Source organism: Emys orbicularis, chromosome 15 (genome assembly GCF_028017835.1).
Source record: "Emys orbicularis isolate rEmyOrb1 chromosome 15, rEmyOrb1.hap1, whole genome shotgun sequence".
In the NCBI taxonomy this organism is placed as follows: Eukaryota; Metazoa; Chordata; order Testudines; family Emydidae; genus Emys; species Emys orbicularis.
The window spans coordinates 10,675,703-10,695,990 of record NC_088697.1 but is presented as its reverse complement, the minus strand read 5'-3'; the positions used below and the strand labels follow the sequence as shown (position 1 = coordinate 10,695,990).

Sequence of the window (20,288 nt, the reverse complement as noted above, 5' to 3'; positions counted from 1 at the left end):
AAACGAGCACACAAACTAAGATTAATACACTAAAGAAACTGGCTACAAGTGGTAATTTCTCACTCTAAATGTTGTTTTAAGCAGGTTGCAGAGTTTCTTGAAAACAAACTGCTCTTGCTTGCAGCTTAAAACTCCAGGTATTTCTTTCACAGGCCAGACACCTTCCCAGCCTGGGCTCAGTCCTTCTTCCCCCTGCCCCCTGGGTCTTTGTTTCTTAGATGTTTCCAACAGTCACCCTGGGCGGGGATTCAGTGAAGAATCAACACTGATTAAGCCACTCCCCAGCCTTAAATAGGTTTTACATAGGGCGGGAACCCTTTGTTTTTGAGTGTGGTTTCCCCCCTCAGTGGAAAAAATACTGGTATTCTATCATGGAGTCCAGTACCAGGTGACGTGATCAGATGACCCTGCAGTGTCAAAGCAGCCATGAGTCGGAGGTTGTTTGTGGCATCCCAGAAAAGCTTCTCAGAAAGGTGGGAGATTAGCATCTTCAAAGACCAATTGTTCTCCCTAATGGCCGATCCAGACTGATTGCATTCTGTCTGGTGGGCATTCCCGAGGTGCAAACACTTTTGTAGTACAGATGTGTAGTCAATATTCCTAACTTTAGATACAAAAAGGATACATGCATACATAGGATAATCACATTCAATTAATCACAACCTTTCCAATAATACCTCACATGACCCACCTTGCATAAAATGCATCTTAGATATGCTATAATTATAACAATATTTCTATGAAGAATATGGGGCATAGTGTCACACCCACCTCACAAAGAGATAGACTACATGAAAATGAAAGAGTCAAGTGAAATTCCAGAGCAGGTTACATCTGATGAATCAGAATTAGGACAATAGATTCTCCCATCACATTCTCCTCTGATCCATTCAAACCTGCTTCACTCAGCACGGTCTCATTATTGAATTACATTAGTTACAAATGTTTTAGCAATCCAACGTCCTCATGGGAGAAAAACACCCCAAGTGGCTTTGCCAATAGATGGAAACTGGAATTCAAACTCCAAAAATCATGACACTGCATTCGGGATCCATTTGAATTCCCCTTGCAGGTCTTTGACTCTTTCATCTCCAGTCATAGTGACTCTGCTATAGGATTAAACAAGTCAAAGCGTCATCTCCAAGCACAGACAGCTGAGAGCACTGCATCACATGACACTCTGACAGGTGGAGGGATAGAATGTGAAGAAGATAAACTCTGCCTGGCTCAGACAGAAGGAAACAGTTCTGGGGTGATGGGGAAAGAAGAAACCGCTAAGTCACCCCATCTCCTTCCAATGTCACTGAGGCTGAAATGACAATTTTTTCCTGCCCCTGCTTCTCTTCATTGTATTTAAATATATCATAAATGAAAAAAAAGGTCCAAAAATGCCGTAGAGCACACTCCAGAGCAAGGTGAGAACAACTGAGAATGATACAGTCTGTATCACTGGTGACTCTAAAAACAACAGTGCAATAAGAGGAAGGGTATAAATGTGATGCTCCTTGTTTGGTGGAAGGAGAGACAAACTCCCATTACTCATGGGACAATGGAGTGGATAGAAAGGACAATCGTGTCCACCCCAGAAAAGGGAGAGCTGCAAAGGACAAAAATGGGCAACTCGCCTGGACAAGCTGAGGGATAACACTGATGCAACTGGTTCAAACAGCTTTAAAGGTTACTACGTGGGAATTAGCAAAAGTATGAAAGAACAAATGTTGGGATGGCCCTAGAGGTTTTTATGGTGTTTAGCTCCCTTGGAGATTCTCTGATGATAGTTAAGGGCTGAGCGCCGAGTGGAGCTTTCCCCACACTCACAGCATTCATAGGGCCGCTCCCCCTTGTGGGCTCTTTGATGTCTGACAAGGTTGAGCTCTCATTGAAGCTTTCCCCACACTCACTGCATTTATAGGGTTTCTCACGTGTGTGGAGTCTCTGATGTTGAGCAATGTTTGAGCTCTCAGTGAAGCTTTTCCCACACTCACAGCATTTATGGGGCCTTCCCCTGTGTGGAGTCTCTGATGTATAATGAGGTGTGAGCGGCAACTGAAGGATTTCCCACACTCACAACATTTATAGGGACTCTCTCCTGTGTGCATTCTCTGATGTCTAGCGAGGTATGAGGTGTGAGTGAAGGTTTTCCCGCACTCACTGCATTCATAGGGCCTCTCCCCGGTGTGGATTCTCTGATGTTTAACAAGGCTTGAGCTGGAAGGGAAGGTTTTCCCACACTCAGAGCATTCATAGGCTCTCTCTCCCGTGTGAATTCTCTGATGTGTCTTGAGGTGTGAGCAGTGAGTGAAGGTTTTTGCACACTCAGAGCATTCATAGGGCCTCTCCCCCATGTGGATTCTCTGATGTTTAACAAGGCTTGAGCTGGAAGGGAAGGTTTTCCCACACTCAGAGCATTTATAACGTTTTTCTCCCGTGTGAATTCTCTGATGTCTAATGAGGTGTGAGCGCTGAGTGAAGGTTTTCCTGCACTCACTGCATTCATAGGGCCTCTCCCATGTGTGGATTCTCTGATGTGCAGTAAGTTCTGAGCTCTCCGTGAAGCTTTTCCCACGCTCCCACCATTCATCGGGTTTCGCAGCTGCGTGAATTCTCTGATGTTTAATAAGGGCTGAGCCGTCATTGAAGTTTTTCCCACACACCGTGTATTTTTTTTTTCCTCCTTCCCATCAGGATTCTCTGTTGGGTTGTGGTTTCTTTGAGGTCCCTGTGAGTTCCCTGACAGGAAATAATTTTATTAAATTTCTCCCCTGGCTGGTCTCCCTGCTCTCTCTCTGGCCTGTGCTGAATCTCACAGATTTTTCCCTGCTCATGATTCCTGGACATGTTCCCTTTGGTTATTTTCGATAATATTCTGTGTGGTGCAACTTGCGCAGCATCTTCCTGCTGAGACTTGTGCTCCTCATTCTCACTCACCATCGCCTCACCTGCTGGGACAGAGAGAGAAACCTCAAACAGGGATGGAAAAGGGAAGAGCAAACCAAAAGAAGTGCTGGAGAGATGTCAAAAACCAGGAAGTGAATTCCCCTAACTCTTCCCCAAAAGGGGAGAGAGGAGGGGAACAATTCTGCCTTCGTATCAAATCCAAAGAATCAGTGGGAAGGTGGGAAGCTACTGACATGTGTCAGGATCTGTAGAAAGCCATAAGCTATATATGCCCTGAGGATACAACACCTGCTGGGGACTATCCTCCTGAACTCAGAGAGCTCCCAAGGTCTTTGTAAGGTATACCAGATTTTTCCATCAGGCACTTACAGATTCGGAGTTAGTTTAATGTTTCCTCACCTGTGCAGGGACGTCTCAGGATCTCTCTTTCCCCTGAACCCTGGACGTCTGGGACCCACGGCTCTTCCCCTTGTTCCAGCTGGGAGATCACATCAGGTTTGGAAACTGCTCAGATGAAAGAAAACAAATGAGATCAGGTGAATTCCTAAGACTTTGTCATAAAAAATGACGAATTTAACTCGGTGCTTAGTAAACCCGTGAAATCCCAGGGCCTCCTCCCCAGGTTCTGAAAGGTGCAAAACACTCTGCTTATGAAGGATTGAATTACTCACATATATGCTGGGAGCACACACAGACAGACACTGTGACAGTCTGTAACCGTATAGTCACTCTTTTGCAAAGTCTGCCTTGTCAGGCAGAATTTGGAAACTGAATATATGTTGAACTTTACTGTCCTGTTAAAATATGTGTAGCAACACTGTGTCTGTAAACATATGAGATTTTACTGTATGATGTTTCTGAAAAAATGCTAGAATTCTGCAGAACAGCCAGAGACCAGTTCCTCAGAGACAGCAAAGCTATCACCTGGTTAAATGGCCGTTCTCCAGCAGGGGGAAGGTGTGAACTAGACATTTACATTCCATCACAAGGATGGCTTGATGCTCAGATCCACAACAGACAGCCCGTCACCATGACTCAGCTGAAAAATGAGGATGTTTCTAGCACAAAGGACTGAATAAGAAGAAGAGGTGGGGAAAATGCTTGAGACTCTCTCTCCCCTTTTCTCTCTGCTAATCACAACTACTCCTGAAGAACTGAAATTGGGGAGGCAGGGTCCCGGCTGAAAGGAACCCCAGTTTGTCACAGCATATAGTGAGAGAAAGACATTCACTGTGAATCTGTTTTAGCTTAAGTTAGAAGTTAGTATTTTATCTTTTATTTCTTTGGTAACCAATTCTGACTTTTATGCCTCATTACTTGTAGTCACCTAAAATCTTTTCTTTCTGTAGTTAATGAAGTTATTTTATTGTTTCCTAGAACTAGCGTGTTTGGATTAAAGTGTGTGAGAAACTCCACTTGGGATAACAAGCCTGGTGCATGTCATTTTCCACTGATGAAGTGACAGACTTTATACAACCTTGTATTGTTTAATAACGTGCTGGAGAGTGCCATGGGGAAAGTCTGGGACTAGAGAATTTGCAGGTGTTCTCCTGTGGTGTAATTCATGAGCGGTTGACTAGCAGCACTCAACCCTGTGCGGCTGAGAGCGAGTTACGTGCTGCACACAGTGTGTTAACTGGCCAGGAGTGGCTGTTCTCACAGCAAAGCAATATAAGAGAGGAAATATACACAAAATAATAAACAACAGGGTCCTGTTTATGAGGTCAGTTCATGGCATGTGGAGGTCTATTTGGCTGTACAGAGGTACACCCTGCATCTTCCAGAAGATCACAGCCCAGCCCGGCTGTAAAACGCTGGAAGGACTTTGCGTGAGCATTGTTGTAGAACATACGAAAGGCTCCAGTTTTGTACGTCTAGGATCTAGACAGAGGGCTCTGATTGTACTTGATGTGTAACTATTTTCCCCCAATACTTCTTATCACTTGAATCACTAGACATTATTAAATAAACCTTTATTTGTTTTCAGTCTAATCACACCTTAGACCAGGCCTGCACAACTCGTAAAGCGGCGAGGGCCATATTACTCCAAAGAAAATAGCCGAGGGCCGAAACCCCCCGGCCGTACTGAAACGCCCCCCCCCCCCCAGCGCCACCCAGCCCCGCCGAACCCCATCTCCCCCCCCCAGTGCCGCCCAGCCCCCGTGTAAGCAAGCAGGACTCACCCCGGCGGCGCCTCCTGCTGGTCTTCTCGGGAATTAGCTCATCCAGCCGTTGGAGCGACCTCTGCAGGCCGGTGTCCCACTGCCGCTGGCTCTGTGTCCCTCCTGGACCCTGGTGCCCTTTGATCTGGGGTGCTGCTCCCTGGCAATACCCCCACACTCTGGCTCTTGGTCTCCTCTCGCTGGGGAACCCCCAATCCTCTAATCCCCACCTCACCTCAGTATAAGGCTACTGCCAGTCACTAACTAGCCCCCGCGTCCTGGGGTATATCAGCCACTCATCACAGGCAAGGTTGGGTTTGGACCTGCTGCCTCCCTCTATAGCTGGGCTGCCCCTCTGCAGCCCTGGTACTGGTCTTAGGCCCTTAGCTAGGTCCGCAGCTTGGGGGTTTTCCAGGCTGGAGTTCCCCAGCTCCTCTAGCCTTCCCCAGCCCTGCTCCACTCCCAGTACCCTGCTCAACTCCCTAGCAGCCAGACCCTTCTCTCTCTACAAGCAGAGAGAGACTTCCTCTGGCTCACAGCCTTTTTATACAGGCCAGCTGGGGCCTGATTGTGGCATGGCCCAGCTGAAGCGGCTTCCCCAATCAGCTCAGCTTTTCCCCTGCCACAGCCCTCCCCCAAGGCTGTTTTAAGCCCTTCAGGGCAGGAGCGGGGTAACCACCCTGCTACACCCCCCGAAACACATCCCCCACCCCAGCGCCGCCCTCACCGCGGAAACAAACCCTCCTTCCCCAGCGCCGCCCTGCCGAAACAGCTGTGGGCCAAAAAGGAAGGGGGTTTTTTGGGGGGGGGGGAGAGAGTGTGATACTTTATTAAGAATTTTTCAATTAAAGCAAACAATTTTTTAAATTATTTTAATTTTTTTTATGAATCATGGAAAAATGAAAAACACCTGTTCCATTGAAAGAAAACATTTGTACTTTTCATAATTATCTTGCAAATTTAATGAGAGATATTACATCTCTTTTCGGCAACAAGCTTGTCATATTCAGGGGTCATATTTGAAGTGGATATTTTCATAATGTCTTCCAAATGGTCGTCAGTCAGAGAAGAACGTTGCTTGTTTTTATTCATGTTCATGATGGAAAATGTTTGTTCACATATGTAAGTGCTTCCAAAAATGCTGAACGTTTTCAGTGCAACTTCAATAAGATTCTTGTATTTTTCATCGTCCAGACTTTTGTAGAAGTCCCACAGGCTGCTTTCTCTGTGCTTATTTCGGTAAACTGCTGAACATTGAAGTTCAATAACCTCCAACTGCAAATCTTGTGTCACTTCCTCTGGATCCACAGAAAAGGGATCTTCAATCAGCTTCAACTGGATGTCATCATCTTTAGACAAAGTAAGTCTTCTGTCAAATTCTTCAATCAAAAGATTGATGTGCTTTGCGTATTTTTCTCCTAATTCGGCGTGTTTGTTCTGAGGGATACGCTGTGCACAAGTGGGAAAGTGACACATTTCACCTTTTGACAGCTGACTTCTGAAAAGTTTCAATTTCATTTTGAAAGCTTTCACTGCTGCACACATTTGAAATATAAGTTGATTTTTTCCCTGAAGTTGAATGTTGAGATCATTCAGGTGTGCTGTAATGTCACAAAAGAAAAAGAGATCTTGATTCCAGGACTCATTTTCAAGCTCCGGGAATTTTATTGGCCCATTTTCTAGGAATTTTGCTATCTCCTCTTTCAAAGCAACGAAACGCTGGAGCACTCTTCCTCGACTCAACCACCTCACTTCCGTATGGTAGATTAAGTCGCTGCACTCGGCGTCTTCCCCTTCAAGAAAGGCTCGAAATGTCCTATGTTTTAGTCCTCTAGAACGGATGAGGTTTACAATGGAAACTACCACTGACATTACATGCTCAAATTTTAAGACTTTGCTACACAAAACCTGCTGATGTATAATGCAGTGATGTTTGGTTATTTGTCTCCCGATAAATTCTTCAAGAAGAGTAACTGCTCCAACATTTTTTCCACACATAGCTGGAGCACCATCAGTACAAATGGCCACCAAGTTTGTGAAATCTACTCCCAACTTATCATTCATGCACTTTATCACTTCACTGGAGATATCTTTTCCAGTTGTGCGACCCATCATGGAGCACATGCCAACAAGTTCTTCAGTAATTTCAAAGTTTTTATCAATACCTCTAATAAAAATAAGAAGTTGGGCGGTGTCTTTTAAATCGGTGCTTTCATCCATAGCTAGGGAGTAAAAGCAGAATTCACTGACTCTCTGCTTTAACTGATCACTTAGATTAGTAGAAATGTCAGCTATTCTTCTCTGTACAGTCATGCGTGATAGACTGACATTCTCAAATATTCCCCTCTTTTCTGGACATAACTCAGATACAGCAATCAACATACCCTTTTTTAAAAACTCGCCTTCTGTGAAGCATTTCCCAGCAGCAGCAATTTCCTTAGAAATTTGAAAGCTTACTTTAGTAACTGTATCATTCTCAGTGCTCACTTTCTTGAAAATTTGCTGTTCTCCACTAAGGTTTTTCACTAAACTGGCTGCTTTAATTATTTTTTCATTTGGGTTCAATTTGGTGAGATTGGGATGTTTAGTTTCAAAGTGCCGCCGAAGGTTGTATTCTTTCGGAACGGCTAACGTTTTGCGACACACAAGGCACAGTATTTTGTCTTTGGAAACAGTACATAAGTATTTATTTGTCCATTCAGTGTTGAAAACTCTGTGCTCTGATTCTATTTTTCTCTTTTTCTTTTCACTCATGGTAGCCATTATGAAGCTCAAGATTTTGTTGAATAAATTCACACACAAGGAAAACACTCAGTCACACACAAAGAGAAGAGATCTCTCACGGTGCGTGGCACACTAGCAAGGCACTGACAGTGTGTGGAAGCCTGTAGAGGGGGAAAGAAACGGTGCGCATAGGGTAACCAGATCACAGCAGTAGAATAGGACCCGCCCCCTCCCTGCTCAGCCCCACCATTACACCCCTCTTTAATCCCCAGGGGTCACTATATTACTGCACACAGCAGTACCAAAAATTAAAATACTGAAAATGGATGCCTCCTTCCAGCCACCGACTCGCCGCTCGCCTCCTCACCTCCCCCCAAGTATAAAGCCTTGCCGCCACTACCTGCCCACCCACCCTCTCAGTTCGTCATCCCCCCATGAAATAAGGGGAGGGGGAAATGGGCACAGTTTGAAGGGATTTTCTGGGGCTATGAACTAAGCCAGGGAGAGGAAAGGGGGGCAGTGTGAAGGGATTGGATGTGACTGTCCAACAGACAAACACAGGGGCTGCAGGGAGCCTGGGGGGGTGGGGAGCAATGTGATAGGGTCCAGGGAGGGGTAAGGTCCCTGGACCAGGGAAGGGGGCAGCAGTCGGGGCAGGGCAGGTGCAACACACACACACACACACACAGGGCCGCCCGGAGGGGGGGGGCAAGTGGGGCAATTTGCCCCAGGCCCCGCAGGATCCCCCATGAGAATGTTGGAGGCTCCACCCCGCCTCTGCCTTCGCCTTCCCCCATCCCCCGGTGCCTCAGTGCGCCGCATAGGGTGACCAGATCACAGGGATGAAATATCGGGACGCGCGGGGGGGGGGGGGCAAAAAAAATGGAGGCGGAGGGGAAAAAAAAAAAGTTTCGCAGGGTCCAGGGGCATTAGCTGCCTTCCCCGCGGAGCCTCTGGCCCCCCGGCCCGCTGGAGCGCAGCCGAGTGGGAGAGGTGCGGGGCTCCCCGGCAGCGGCGGGGAAGTTTATCGGTTTGGGGGACCCTGACCGGCTCCTCGCCCCTGTACGCCGGCCGCCCCGCCTGGGACAAGTCTCGCCCCGGCAGCCCCTCTCCGCCGCGTGTCTCTGATGGGTGGCCCACACCCCCGGGCCGCGCCGCCCACCCGGGCCCTGCCCGCTCCGCGCTGCCCCCGGACGCACCGTGCTGCCCCGTGGGCTGCAGGGCTGGAGCAGCCGCCGCGCTGCACTGCAGCGCTCCCGGCCCCGGCTGGCCATGGCCCGTGTGCCCAGGCTGCTGCACAGGGGCATCTCCTCCCCAGGCCCGGCTCGGGATCCAATGGGGCAGTGAGGGGGCGGGGCTGGGGGCAGGGATTTGGGGAGAGATCCAATGGGGGAAGGAGGAGGCGGAGTGGGGCGGGGGGGGGGTGAGAGCCCCTCCGGGCTCCGCCTGTGCGCCGGAGCAGAGGGCAGAATTGTTTGTTTGTCCAGTGTCCCGACCAAACATCGTTCAGGACGCGGGACAAACAAGCAAATATCAGGACAGTCCCGATAAAATCGGGACGTCTGGTCATCCTAGCGCCGCGTCCAGGAGCAGCCCTGGACAGCGCTGCAGCGGCGCTGCTCCAGAGAGGCCTGAGCTCCTCCCGCTCAGAGCCGTGTGGTAAGAGGGCGGGGCTGCGAGCTGCAGCCGAGCAGCGGGAGCTCACGTCCCGCTGGAGCCAGGCCGCTGCAGCGCTGTCCAGGGCCGCTCCTGGACGCGGCGCGCTGGGGCTCTGGGAGACGGGGGAGGCGGGGGTTAGCAGCATGGTAAGGCTCTCTGAGCTGGGCATCCCCCCCAGCCCTGACCCCCAGCTCCGAGCACAGCCCCTGTGAGCTGAGCAGCCCCCGACTCCATCCCCCAGCAGCCCTGACCCCCAGCTCTGAGTCCAGCCCCTCTGAGCCGGACACCCCCCTGACCGCCAGCCCCTCTGAGCCTGACACCCCCTGACCCCAGCCCCCCCCCCAGCCCTGACCCCTAGCTCTGAGCCCAGCCCCTCTGAGCTAAGCACCCCCCGACCCCATCCCCCAGCAGCCCTGACCCCCAGCTCCGAGCACAGCCCCTCTGAGCCAGACACCCCCCCGACCCCATCTCCCCACAGCCCTGACCCCTAGCTCCGAGCCCAGCCCCTCTGAGCTAAGCACCCCCCGACCCCATCCCCCAGCAGCCCTGACCCCCAGCTCCGAGCACAGCCCCTCTGAGCCAGACACCCCCCCGACCCCATCTCCCCACAGCCCTGACCCCTAGCTCCGAGCCCAGCCCCTCTGAGCTAAGCACCCCCCGACCCCATCCCCCAGCAGCCCTGACCCCCAGCTCCGAGCACAGCCCCTCTGAGCTAAGCACCCCCCGACCCCATCCCCCAGCAGCCCTGACCCCCAGCTCCGAGCACAGCCCCTCTGAGCCAGACACCCCCCCGACCCCATCTCCCCACAGCCCTGACCCCTAGCTCCGAGCCCAGCCCCTCTGAGCTAAGCACCCCCCGACCCCATCCCCCAGCAGCCCTGACCCCCAGCTCCGAGCACAGCCCCTCTGAGCCAGACACCCCCCCGACCCCATCTCCCCACAGCCCTGACCCCTAGCTCCGAGCCCAGCCCCTCTGAGCTAAGCACCCCCCAACCCCATCCCCCCGCAGCCCTGACGCCCAGCTCCGAGCACAGCCCCTCTGAGCCAGACACCCCCCGACCCCATCCCCCCGCAGCCCTGACCCCTAGCTCCGAGCCCAGCCCCTCTGAGCTAAGCACCCCCCGACCCCATCCCCCCGCAGCCCTGACCCCTAGCTCCGAGCCCAGCCCCTCTGAGCTAAGCACCCCCCGACCCCATCCCCCAGCAGCCCTGACCCCCAGCTCTGAGCACAGCCCCTCTGAGCCAGACACCCCCCCCCGACCCCATCCCCCCGCAGCCCTGACCCCTAGCTCTGAGCCCAGCCCCTCTGAGCTGGACATCCCCCTGACCCGGACATCCCCCTGACCCCAGCCCCTGTGAGCTGCGGCTAGAGCCCAGGCCGGATGCCTCCCCCCTCGCTCGGACTTACCAGGTCTGCCTTGTGCCCAGCCAGCGCTTCCCGCCTCAGCAGCCCCGGATGTGACGCTGGACGCCAGGCAGGAGGCGCGGGAGATGGCGACGCGTGTGCCGGGGGGGGGGGGGGCCGACCTCACAGCCCGCGGTGGGGGGCAGTTTCCGAGTTCACCCCCTGCCCGGGGGGCCGACCTCACAGCCCCGCGCGCCGCGCTCTGACTGCCCTGACAGTCAGAAGCGCGGGGCAGGGGGCGAACCCGGCAGCCGCGCTTCTGACTGTCAGGGCAGTCAGAGCGCGGCGCGCGGGGGGGGGGCGACCTCAGAAGCGCGGCTGCCGGGTTCGCCCCCTGCCCCGCGCTTCTGACTGTCAGGGCAGTCAGAGCGCGGCGCGCGGGGCTGAGGTCGCCCCCCCCCCCGCCGGCAGGGGGCGAACCCGGCAGCCGCGCTTCTGACTGTCAGGGCAGTCAGAGCGCGGCGCGCGGGGCTGAGGTCGCCCCCCCCCCCCCCCCCCCCCCCGCCGGCAGGGGGCGAACCCGGCAGCCGCGCTTCTGACTGTCAGGGCAGTCAGAGCGCGGCGCGCGGGGCTGTGAGGTCGGGCCCCCCGGGCAGGGGGTGAACCCGGAAACCGCCCCCCACCGCTTGCCCGCGGGCCGCACAGTGGGCCCACGCGGGCCGCGTGTTGTGCAGGCCTGCCTTAGACTAAGTCTACACTTATTTTTAATATGGAGCTATAGCGATCTCATATAACTGGAAGGGACCTTGAAAGGTCACCGAGTCCAGTCCCCTGCCTTCACTAGCAGGACCAAACACTGTCCACGACAGACTGTATAGCAGCACAGCTGCACCACTCAGCTGCGTCACTTGAAAGTCTCCCATCTAGCCGCTCTATGCCAACGGGAGATAGCTCTCCCATCGACATCATTCAACCTCCCACGAGCGTCTCCTGCCGACATAGCGCTGTCCACACCGGCGCTTTTGTCAGTGAAACTTATGTTGGTGTTTTTTTTTCACACCCTGACTGACAAAAGCTTTACCAATAAAGCCTATGTCCACACTAGCACTTAAGAGATAGATGTTAATCAGAGTGGTGATTGGAAATGTAACTGGGAAACTGGTATAGCTGTGAATCTGTGAGTATTGTGAGCGTCCAGTGGAACAGGGACAGGATTTCCCAAGGAGACACTCAGGCCTGGTCTACACTACAAACTTAGGTCGACAGAAGCCCTGTTAATTTGATCTAATAATGTATGTGTCTATACGACCGAGTCCCTTCCTCAGACCTATGTCGCCTGTAAAGTCAACTTCTGTACTCCACCTCTGAGAGAGGCGTAGCACTTGATTCAACATACACTGGTGGACATGGGGATAGTGTAGACACTGCATTGTGTAATTTGAATGAATTGGCCTCCAGGAGGTGTCCCACAGTGCTGCGCTGTGACCGCTCTGGAGAGCATTTTCAACTCCATAGCACATCAGCCAGGTACACAACAAGCAGCCGCTCCCGTTAAAGCCCCAGGAACTTTTGAATTTTCATTTCCTGTTAATTACCTCCCAGGAGTCCTGGGCTACCTTGGGCAACAATGAGGACACTGTTGAGGAGAAGAATGGGAGACAGACGAGCGGTGGATCCATTCTCCCCAAGAGACAAGCACTGTTTTTAACTCTGGAACCCATTCCTTCACAGGACCAGGTAGCAGCCGAGCATGATGCCAGGGAAGGCGCCTCTGGTGAGTACACATTTCCAATCAAACTGAAGGGGTTACATGCTATTGTATTTGATGTTTAACGTGAAGAAAAGAGGAGGTGTAGTGGGTATCTGCTTCCCGGTGGCCACACCAGTTACGCAGACGGTGCTCTCAGAAAAAGACTGTTTATGTGCACAGGGATGGCCTGGGAATCCTCCATGGAGATTTCTAGGGCGCTTTCATGGAGGTAACTCTGCAATCCTTTGCAGAAGGTTTCTGGGAAGGGCTGCCTTATTTCTTGCACCACGGTAGAATACTTTCCCGTGCCACTCCCGTATTAACTCTGCTGGCATCATTGCAGCACTCAGTATAAGGACCAAGTCTGTACCCAGATGCTTTCAGCATCTGCTCCCTGGCTGCCTCTGTTCCGCTCAGGAGATTGATATCGCATAGGGTCACCTGGGGGAAGTTTTCATGCTGGTCCTTAAACCACAAAAAAATCAACAAATAATCCACCTCCCGTTTGGTGAAATCCAGGTCCCACAGCCACGCTTTCCCTAACGTACCATGGCTGTGGTTGGAAAGGATCACCGTGTATTGCAAGCAGCATTGAAAAAAAGGGTGGGGGGAGGGCTTCCTGAGTGTGCCTCCTCCCCCACTTGGTGCCGCCTTTGTAAGAAAGAGGAGCTTTACATGGTCCAGGTTGCGAGGGGAAAGGGAGTATTTCTCAAGTGCCCAGCTGTGCTCCCGATGATGTCTTTACAGAAGTAGTAGCACAAGACCTGCGCCCATGCTTCATGGCCATACTCACCACGGCTGGAGCAGCAAACCGACTCTTGCAATAACTAGGCATTGTGAATACGTTGTAGCTTATAGTGAAGTGTATATTGGGGGATGCTTTAAAAAACAACAACCCAACCTTGCACCAGAAACAATGTAGGCACTGTCAGTGCTTCCCTTGTGCTTTGCATACCTTGCAGTGGAAACCTTGTCCTGCGGTGCATCCTCCACACCGGGACAGAGACTTTCCCAGATTAGAGGGCAGAAAAAGAAGACTTGGGAGGACATGTTCATCAAGTTATCGCATGCCTGCGGGACAGCTGAGACAGAGCTCAGAGCATAGAGGATTACACTCCCTGAGAAACTGGACATGGACAGGCGAGCATGCTGGGAACAGGAATGTGCCATGCAGAATGAGATGCTGCGGATTATAAAGGACCAATCGGACATGTTGAGGCGTCTGGTTGAGCTTCAAGAAAGGCAGTTGGATGCTAGAGTCACTCTGCAACCTATGCAGAACTGCCTGCCAGCATCGACCAGTTCTTAATACTCCTCCCACAGTCTATGAGACAGGAGTGGGGGAAGTTCGCTATCCCTTGCACTCAACACTAGGGGAGGGTACAAGGAAGAGAAGGTGCCCATTCTGCGTAGAAACGATAGGATAGATGGCAAGAGACCATCCTGGCTTAACCCAGGAAATTTTCAATTATCTGAAAATCAAAAAAAAAAAAAGAGTCCTAAAAAAAGTGGAAACTAGGTCAAATGAATATAAACAAATAACACAAGTATGTAGGAACAAAATTAGAAAGGCCAAGGCACAAAACGAGATCAAACTAGCCAGAGACATAAAGGGTAACAAGAAAACATTCTACAAATACATCAGAAGCAAGAGGAAGACAAAGGACAGGTAGGACCATTAATCCATGATGGGGAAAAACTAACAGAAAAAGTGGAAATGGCAGAGGTGCTTAATGACTTCGTTGTTTCGGATTTCACCAAGAAGGTTGGTGGTGATTGGTCGTCTAACATAGTGAATGCCAGTGAAAATGAGGTAGGATCATAGGAGGCTAAAATAGGGATAGAACAAGTTAAAAATTACTTAGATAAATTAGATGTCTTCAAGTCACCAGGGCCTGATGAAATGCATCCTAGAACAATAAAGGAGCTGACTGAGGAGATATCTGAGCCATTAGCAATTATCTTTGAGAAATCATGGAAGATGGGAGAGATTCCAGAAGACTGGAAAAGGGCAAATATAGTGCCAATCTATAAAAAAGGAAATAAGGACAACCGGGGAAATTATAGACTGTGTCAGCTTAACTTCTTTACCCAGAAAGATAATGGAGCAAATAATTAAGCAATCAATTTGCAAACATCTAGAAGATAATAGGATGGTAAGTAACAGTCAGCATGGATTTGTTTAGAACAAATCGTGTCAAACAACCGGATAGCTTTCTTTGACAGGGTAACAAGCCTTGTGGATAGGGGGGAAGCAGTAGATGTGGTACATCTTGATTTTAGTAAGGCTTTTAATACTGTCTCACATGACCTTCTCATAAACAAACTAGTGGAACACAACCTAGATGGAGCTACTGTAAGGTCGGTGCAAAACTGGTTGGAAAACCGTTCCCAGAGAGTAGTGTCAGTGGTTCACAGACATGCTGGAAGGGCATAACAAGTGGGGTCCCCAGGGATCAGTTCTGGTTCTGGTTCTGTTCAATATCTTCATCAATGGTTTAGATAATGGCATAGAAAGTACACTTATAAAGTTTGCGGAGGATACCAAACTGGGAGGGGTTGCAAGTGCTTTGGAGGATAGGATTATAATTCAAAATGACCTGGACAAACTGGAGAAATGGTCTGAAGTAAACAGGATGAAATTCAATACGGACAAATGCAAAGTACTCCACTTAGGAAGGAACAATCAGTTGCACACATACAACATGGGAAATGACTGCCTAGGAAGGAGCACTGCAGAAAGGGATCTGGGGGTCATAGTGGACCACAAGCTAAATATGAGTCAATAGTGTAACACTGTTACAAAAAAAGGCAAACATCATTCTGGGATATATTAGCAGGAGTATTGTAAGCAAGATACGAGAAGTAATTCTGCTCTACTCCGCACTGATTAGGCCTCAACTGGAGTATTGTGTCCAGTTCTGGGCGCCACATTTCAGGAAAGATGTGGACAAATTGGAGAAAGTCCAGAGAAGAGCAACAAAAATAATTAAAGGTCTAGAAAACATGACTTATGAGGGAAGATTGAAAAAATTTGGTTTGTTTAGTCTGGAGAAAAGACAACTGAGAGGGGACACGATAACAGTTTTCAAGTACGTAAAAGTTTGTTACAAGGAGGAGAGAGAACAATTGTTTTTCTTAACCTCTGAGGATAGGACAAGAAGCAATGGGCTTAAATTGCAGCAAGGGAGGTTTAGGCTGAACATTAGGAAAAACTTCCTAACTGTCAGGGTGGTTAAGCACTGGAATAAATTGCCCAGGGAGATTGTAGAATCTCCATCATTGGAGGTTTGAAGACCAGGTTAGACAAACACCTCTCAAGGGATGGTCTAGATAATACTCAGTCCTGCCATGAGTGCAGGGGACTGGACTAGGTGACCTCTCAGGGTCCCTTCCAGTCCTATGATTCCCAGACCTTTGATGGTTATTGTACTGCATCTGCAAACAAGCTTTCCTTGTTTCTCTCCTCACAATGTTATCAGCCTTTATGCCCAAGGTTATCTTACTTTTCCTTAGTGTCTGTGTGCATAATAAAACAAAACGGATTGAGGAAAAAGGCCCTTTATTCATTTGTCATGGTGGGGTGGAGTTTAAAGGGGAGAAAATGCAATGGAGGGGATAGTTTGGTAAGGACCAACCCAGATAAGCGTCACATTACTTTGGCTCATTGCTGGTTTTCAAAGCCTCACGCAGACGCAGATCCCCTTGATGGGCTCTGCTTATTGCTGATCGGTGGGGCCACCGGTGCGTGCTGAGCACCCACTTTTTTTTTTTCTGTGGGTACTCCAGCCCTGGAGCACCCGTGGAGTCGGCGCCTATGCCCCTCCCCCCCCCCCCCCCCGCACACACACACAGCTATACTTGCAAAAGGATGAGTGTAGAAACAGTTATAGTGGCAAAAAGTCCACTACAAAGATGAAGCAAACTAAATGCCCAGAAACTACTTTACTGCAGACCTAAGGGTGCCCAGTGCTGTCTCCTGCCTGTCACCGTATGGTCGGTTGCTAAACTTAAACCTCTGCAAACCAGAAAATGAACAATAAATGTACACACCATCCCTGCATTGCCACTTTAACTCTGCTCCCATCCCCATCCCTGCAGCTGGTAAGAGCCACTGGGAATGGTTCTCTACGGGTGGTGTAAAGATTAACAAACTACCCTAGGAACTGGGATATTCTCCATCTATTCAAGTCTTCAAACACAAGGTGTTCAACGCAGTACAGCAGTAACCGAAGGAAATTCTACAGTCTGTGTGATGCAGGAGATCAGACTAGGTGACCAAATCATCCCTTCTGAGCTTAAAAATCTCTGAATCTGTAATAGATAAGAAGTACTAAAACAACACCTATAACAGATATGAGGAAGGACTAAGGACGTGCCATTGTTTGCGTTGTGCTCTACAGACTAGAATACCAGCATGCCCTCCAGCTGTGTGCCCTGGGTCAGCTATAGCTGTAATCGGATGGTGGAGGGAGCAGTTGGAGCAGCCTGGTAGAGCTGTGACCGTGGTATGCAGAGAGGTGCAGGTGAACCCTGAGGGACCGAGTCTGCCCCATGTCAGTGCTTAGTGTTGTAGGCTGTGTCAGTAAAAGCGCACAAGGGGGAGTTCTTGCCCTGAGGATTGTCAGCACTCTGGTGGGATACACGCTAGTGATCTCCAGGGCTCAGTGAGGGGCAAGTGAAGACAACGACTCAGAAGAAATCCTCACAGTGAGGGTAAGGGAGTGGGATCAGTTTGCAAGCTGGAGCTGGTTTGTGTGGAGTAGGATCAGTGTGTGAGTGAAGTCCATGGGTAGGGCTGTTGATTATGCGGGACCCAAACCCTAGTTATACCTTAGCAAATAGGAGATATCTGACATTGTGCTAAACCAGTGGTCTCCAAACTTTTTATGCCCAAATTCACTTTTTGAATTTAAGGGCAACCCAGGATCTACCCCGCCCGATCCCCAAAGCCCGCCCACTCCATCCCCCCCCCCCGTCGCTTGCTCTCCCCCACCCTCACGCACTCATTGTCACCAGGCTGGGGCAGGGGTTTGGGGTTTGGGAGGGGATGCGGGCTCTGGGCTGGGGCCGAGGGGTTTGCAGTGTCGGAGGGGCCTCTGGGCTGAGCCTGAGGCAGGGGGTTGAGTGCACGACGGGGTTTAGGGGTGCAAACTCTTGGGGAGAGTTTGGGTGCAGGAGGAGGCTCCAGGAGGGGGCAGAGTGTTGGGGTGCAGGAAGGGGTACAGGGTGCTGGCTCTGGGAGGGGGCTCAAGGCTGGGGCTTGGGGTGCAAAAAGGGGTTTGGGGTGCAGGAGGGAGTATGGGATGCTGGGTCAGGGAGAGGGCTCAGGGTTAGAGTGCAGAAGGGCAGTTGGGATGCTGGCTACAGGAGGAGGATCAGGGCTGGGGCTTGGGGTGCAGGAGGGGGTATGGGGTGCTGGCTCTGGGAGGAGGCTCAGGGCTGGGGCTTGGGGTACAGGAGGGGGTTCGGAGTGCAGGAGCGGGTACGGGGTGCTCGCTCTGGGAGGGGACTCAGGGCTGGGGTGCACGAGGAGGTTCAGGGTGCAGGAGGGGGTGTGGGGTGCTGGCTCTGGGAGGGGGCTCAGAGCTGGGGGTTGGGATGTGGCCTCCTGCCAGGCAGCATTTACCTCCAGCGGCTCCCGGTTGGTGGTGCAGCTTGGCTGCCGCTAAGGCAGGCTCCCTGCCTACCCTGGCCCCACGCTGCTCCCGGAAGGGGCTAACGTGCCCCTGCGGCCCCTGGGGGGGAGGGATGGAGGGCATGTGGCTGCGCGTGCTGCCCCTCTCTGCAAGCACCTCCCCCGCAGCTCCCATTGGCCACAGCTCCCCGTTCCCAGCCAATGGGAGCTGTGGGGGTGGTGCTTGCAGGCAGGAGCAGGGCAAAGAGGGAGACCCCTACTCCCTGCCCCCTGCTCCCCTGAGCAGCGCTGGCCATGTCCAGGAGCAGCGTGGGGCCGGGGCAGGCAGGTAGCCTGCCTTAGCGGCAGCTCCACTGCACTGCCGGAGATCGCCATCGGCCGGTTGGTGACCACTGTGCTAAACTGTCCATGTGCTCTTCTCCCCGAGTGTCCTGGAGCAGGGGAGGGCAGAGCGCTGGTGTGTGTGTCACTGGCATGTGGGGTGATGCTGAGACAGGGCAGAGGAGAGGTGGCATTCTGGGGGTGACGTGAACCTTAACTAGTCACTTCCTCTTCTAATAACCGAGGGGACGGGAATCCTTACCCAGCGAGGTCACATTCTCGTAGTTCTCCTGCATGACGTCTCCGTAGAGGGCTCTCTGAGCGGGGTCCAGCAGAGCCCCCTCTTCCCTGGTGAAATAGACAGCCACGTCCTCGAAGGTCACTGGTGCCTGAAAGAGCAAGACTCCAACACTCAGTAACTGCTGCCCCACTCACAGCCCCACTATTTGTGGGGGAGAGGAGCCAATCAAAAGGAAGCTCTGGATGGCTTCCCATCAACAGAGTCCCACCTCACCCCGCTCAGAGCATCCAGGAAACACCAGGGTGAGGGGACAAAGAGAGAGCCCCTTGTCTCTCCCAGCACATTCATCACACAGCTACTAACCACAGACTTTGCCTGTCTTGGCAGCCATCTCTCACAGAGGACAGACAAAGATGTTGAGATTCAGCACAGAATCCGCTGTGCCAGCTTTGCCTTTGGCAGACTGTCTCGCCAGGCGTTCAACAATCACATCACCAGAACACACACTAGATGTTTAGTTTATAAAACGGTGCTAATCCCAACTCTCCTCTCCGGCTGTGAGACGTGGGTGACCTACAGAAAACACCTGAAAAACCCGGAACACCAGCACCAGCACTTCCTTAGGAAGATCTTCAACAAAGCGGGAGGATCGCTGAACTAATGTCAGTGTCCTCACAGAGGCCAACATCTTCAGTGTTGAGGCCCCTATTCTCCAGCACCAGCTGAGGTGGAGCGGGCACTGGGTGTGCATGGCCGATGTACGCTCACCAGACCAACTGCTCTACGCCCAACTCACCAAGGGAGAAAGGAAACGGGGAGGCCAAAAGAAACACTTTAAAGACACCCTGAAGACAAAGAGCAAGAAACGTGACATTGACACCACACACTGGGAGACAGCAGCCCAGGACAGGGATAACTGGCGAAGACTCGTCAGAGAGGGAACGTCCACATTGGAGGACAATCACCTTGCCCTGGTCGCAGAAAGACGCCAGAAAAGAAAGGAAAGATGATGGTCACGCAGCAATCGTGGCCCGACCGTGTCTTCCAACATCACCTGCAACGTCTGCCAATGAGCCTGTGGCTCAAGGATCGGACTCCTCAGTCACTGAAGGACCCACGAAAAATAAAACCTGTGGAAGATCATCCTCGACCACAAGGGCTCGCCAGTGACTAGCCACAGACTGATACAGGAGATGGAGCCCCCAGCAAGGTCCAGGGAGAGCTCCCCGGTAGGAAGCCCAACACCCTCATCGTTGTGAAGAACTGGATCTGAAGGGAGAGGCACCTCCCCTAAGCCTCACCGCTGGATTCCCCCTTCATATCTCACAGCAGTTGCTGGTGAATCAGGTCAAGCTCCAGCACTGGGAGTCTGGTCCATTTTCCCAGCCCCATCTAGGTGGATTGTTTCCTGTTCCACAAAATTGGGGCATTTCTACCTCCAAACCTCATAGGTCTGTGTAATGAGGCCTTACTCAATTCCGGGCATTCCAGCCTTGTGGGAGGAGCCACTGGACCCGGGACCCAACAGAATATGGGGAACAACTAAGGAA

The 20,288-nt window shown here is 51.7% G+C and overlaps 1 protein-coding gene across 1 annotated transcript in view; it reads right to left on the bottom strand.

Annotated features, from left to right (window-relative positions):
• LOC135889554 (zinc finger protein 300-like) overlaps positions 1 to 19,489 on the bottom strand; it is a 47,811-nt gene extending 28,322 nt beyond the window's left edge. Inside the window, exons 1-4 of the mRNA XM_065417415.1 lie at positions 19,316 to 19,489; positions 18,760 to 18,886; positions 3,298 to 3,402; positions 1,923 to 2,674 (exon numbers count right to left, since the gene is read on the bottom strand). Coding sequence (XP_065273487.1) covers positions 1,923 to 2,674; positions 3,298 to 3,402; positions 18,760 to 18,886; positions 19,316 to 19,489 — 1,158 coding nt within the window. The remainder of the gene's footprint in view (positions 1 to 1,922; positions 2,675 to 3,297; positions 3,403 to 18,759; positions 18,887 to 19,315) is intronic.
• Between the last annotated feature and the right edge of the window lie 799 nt (positions 19,490 to 20,288).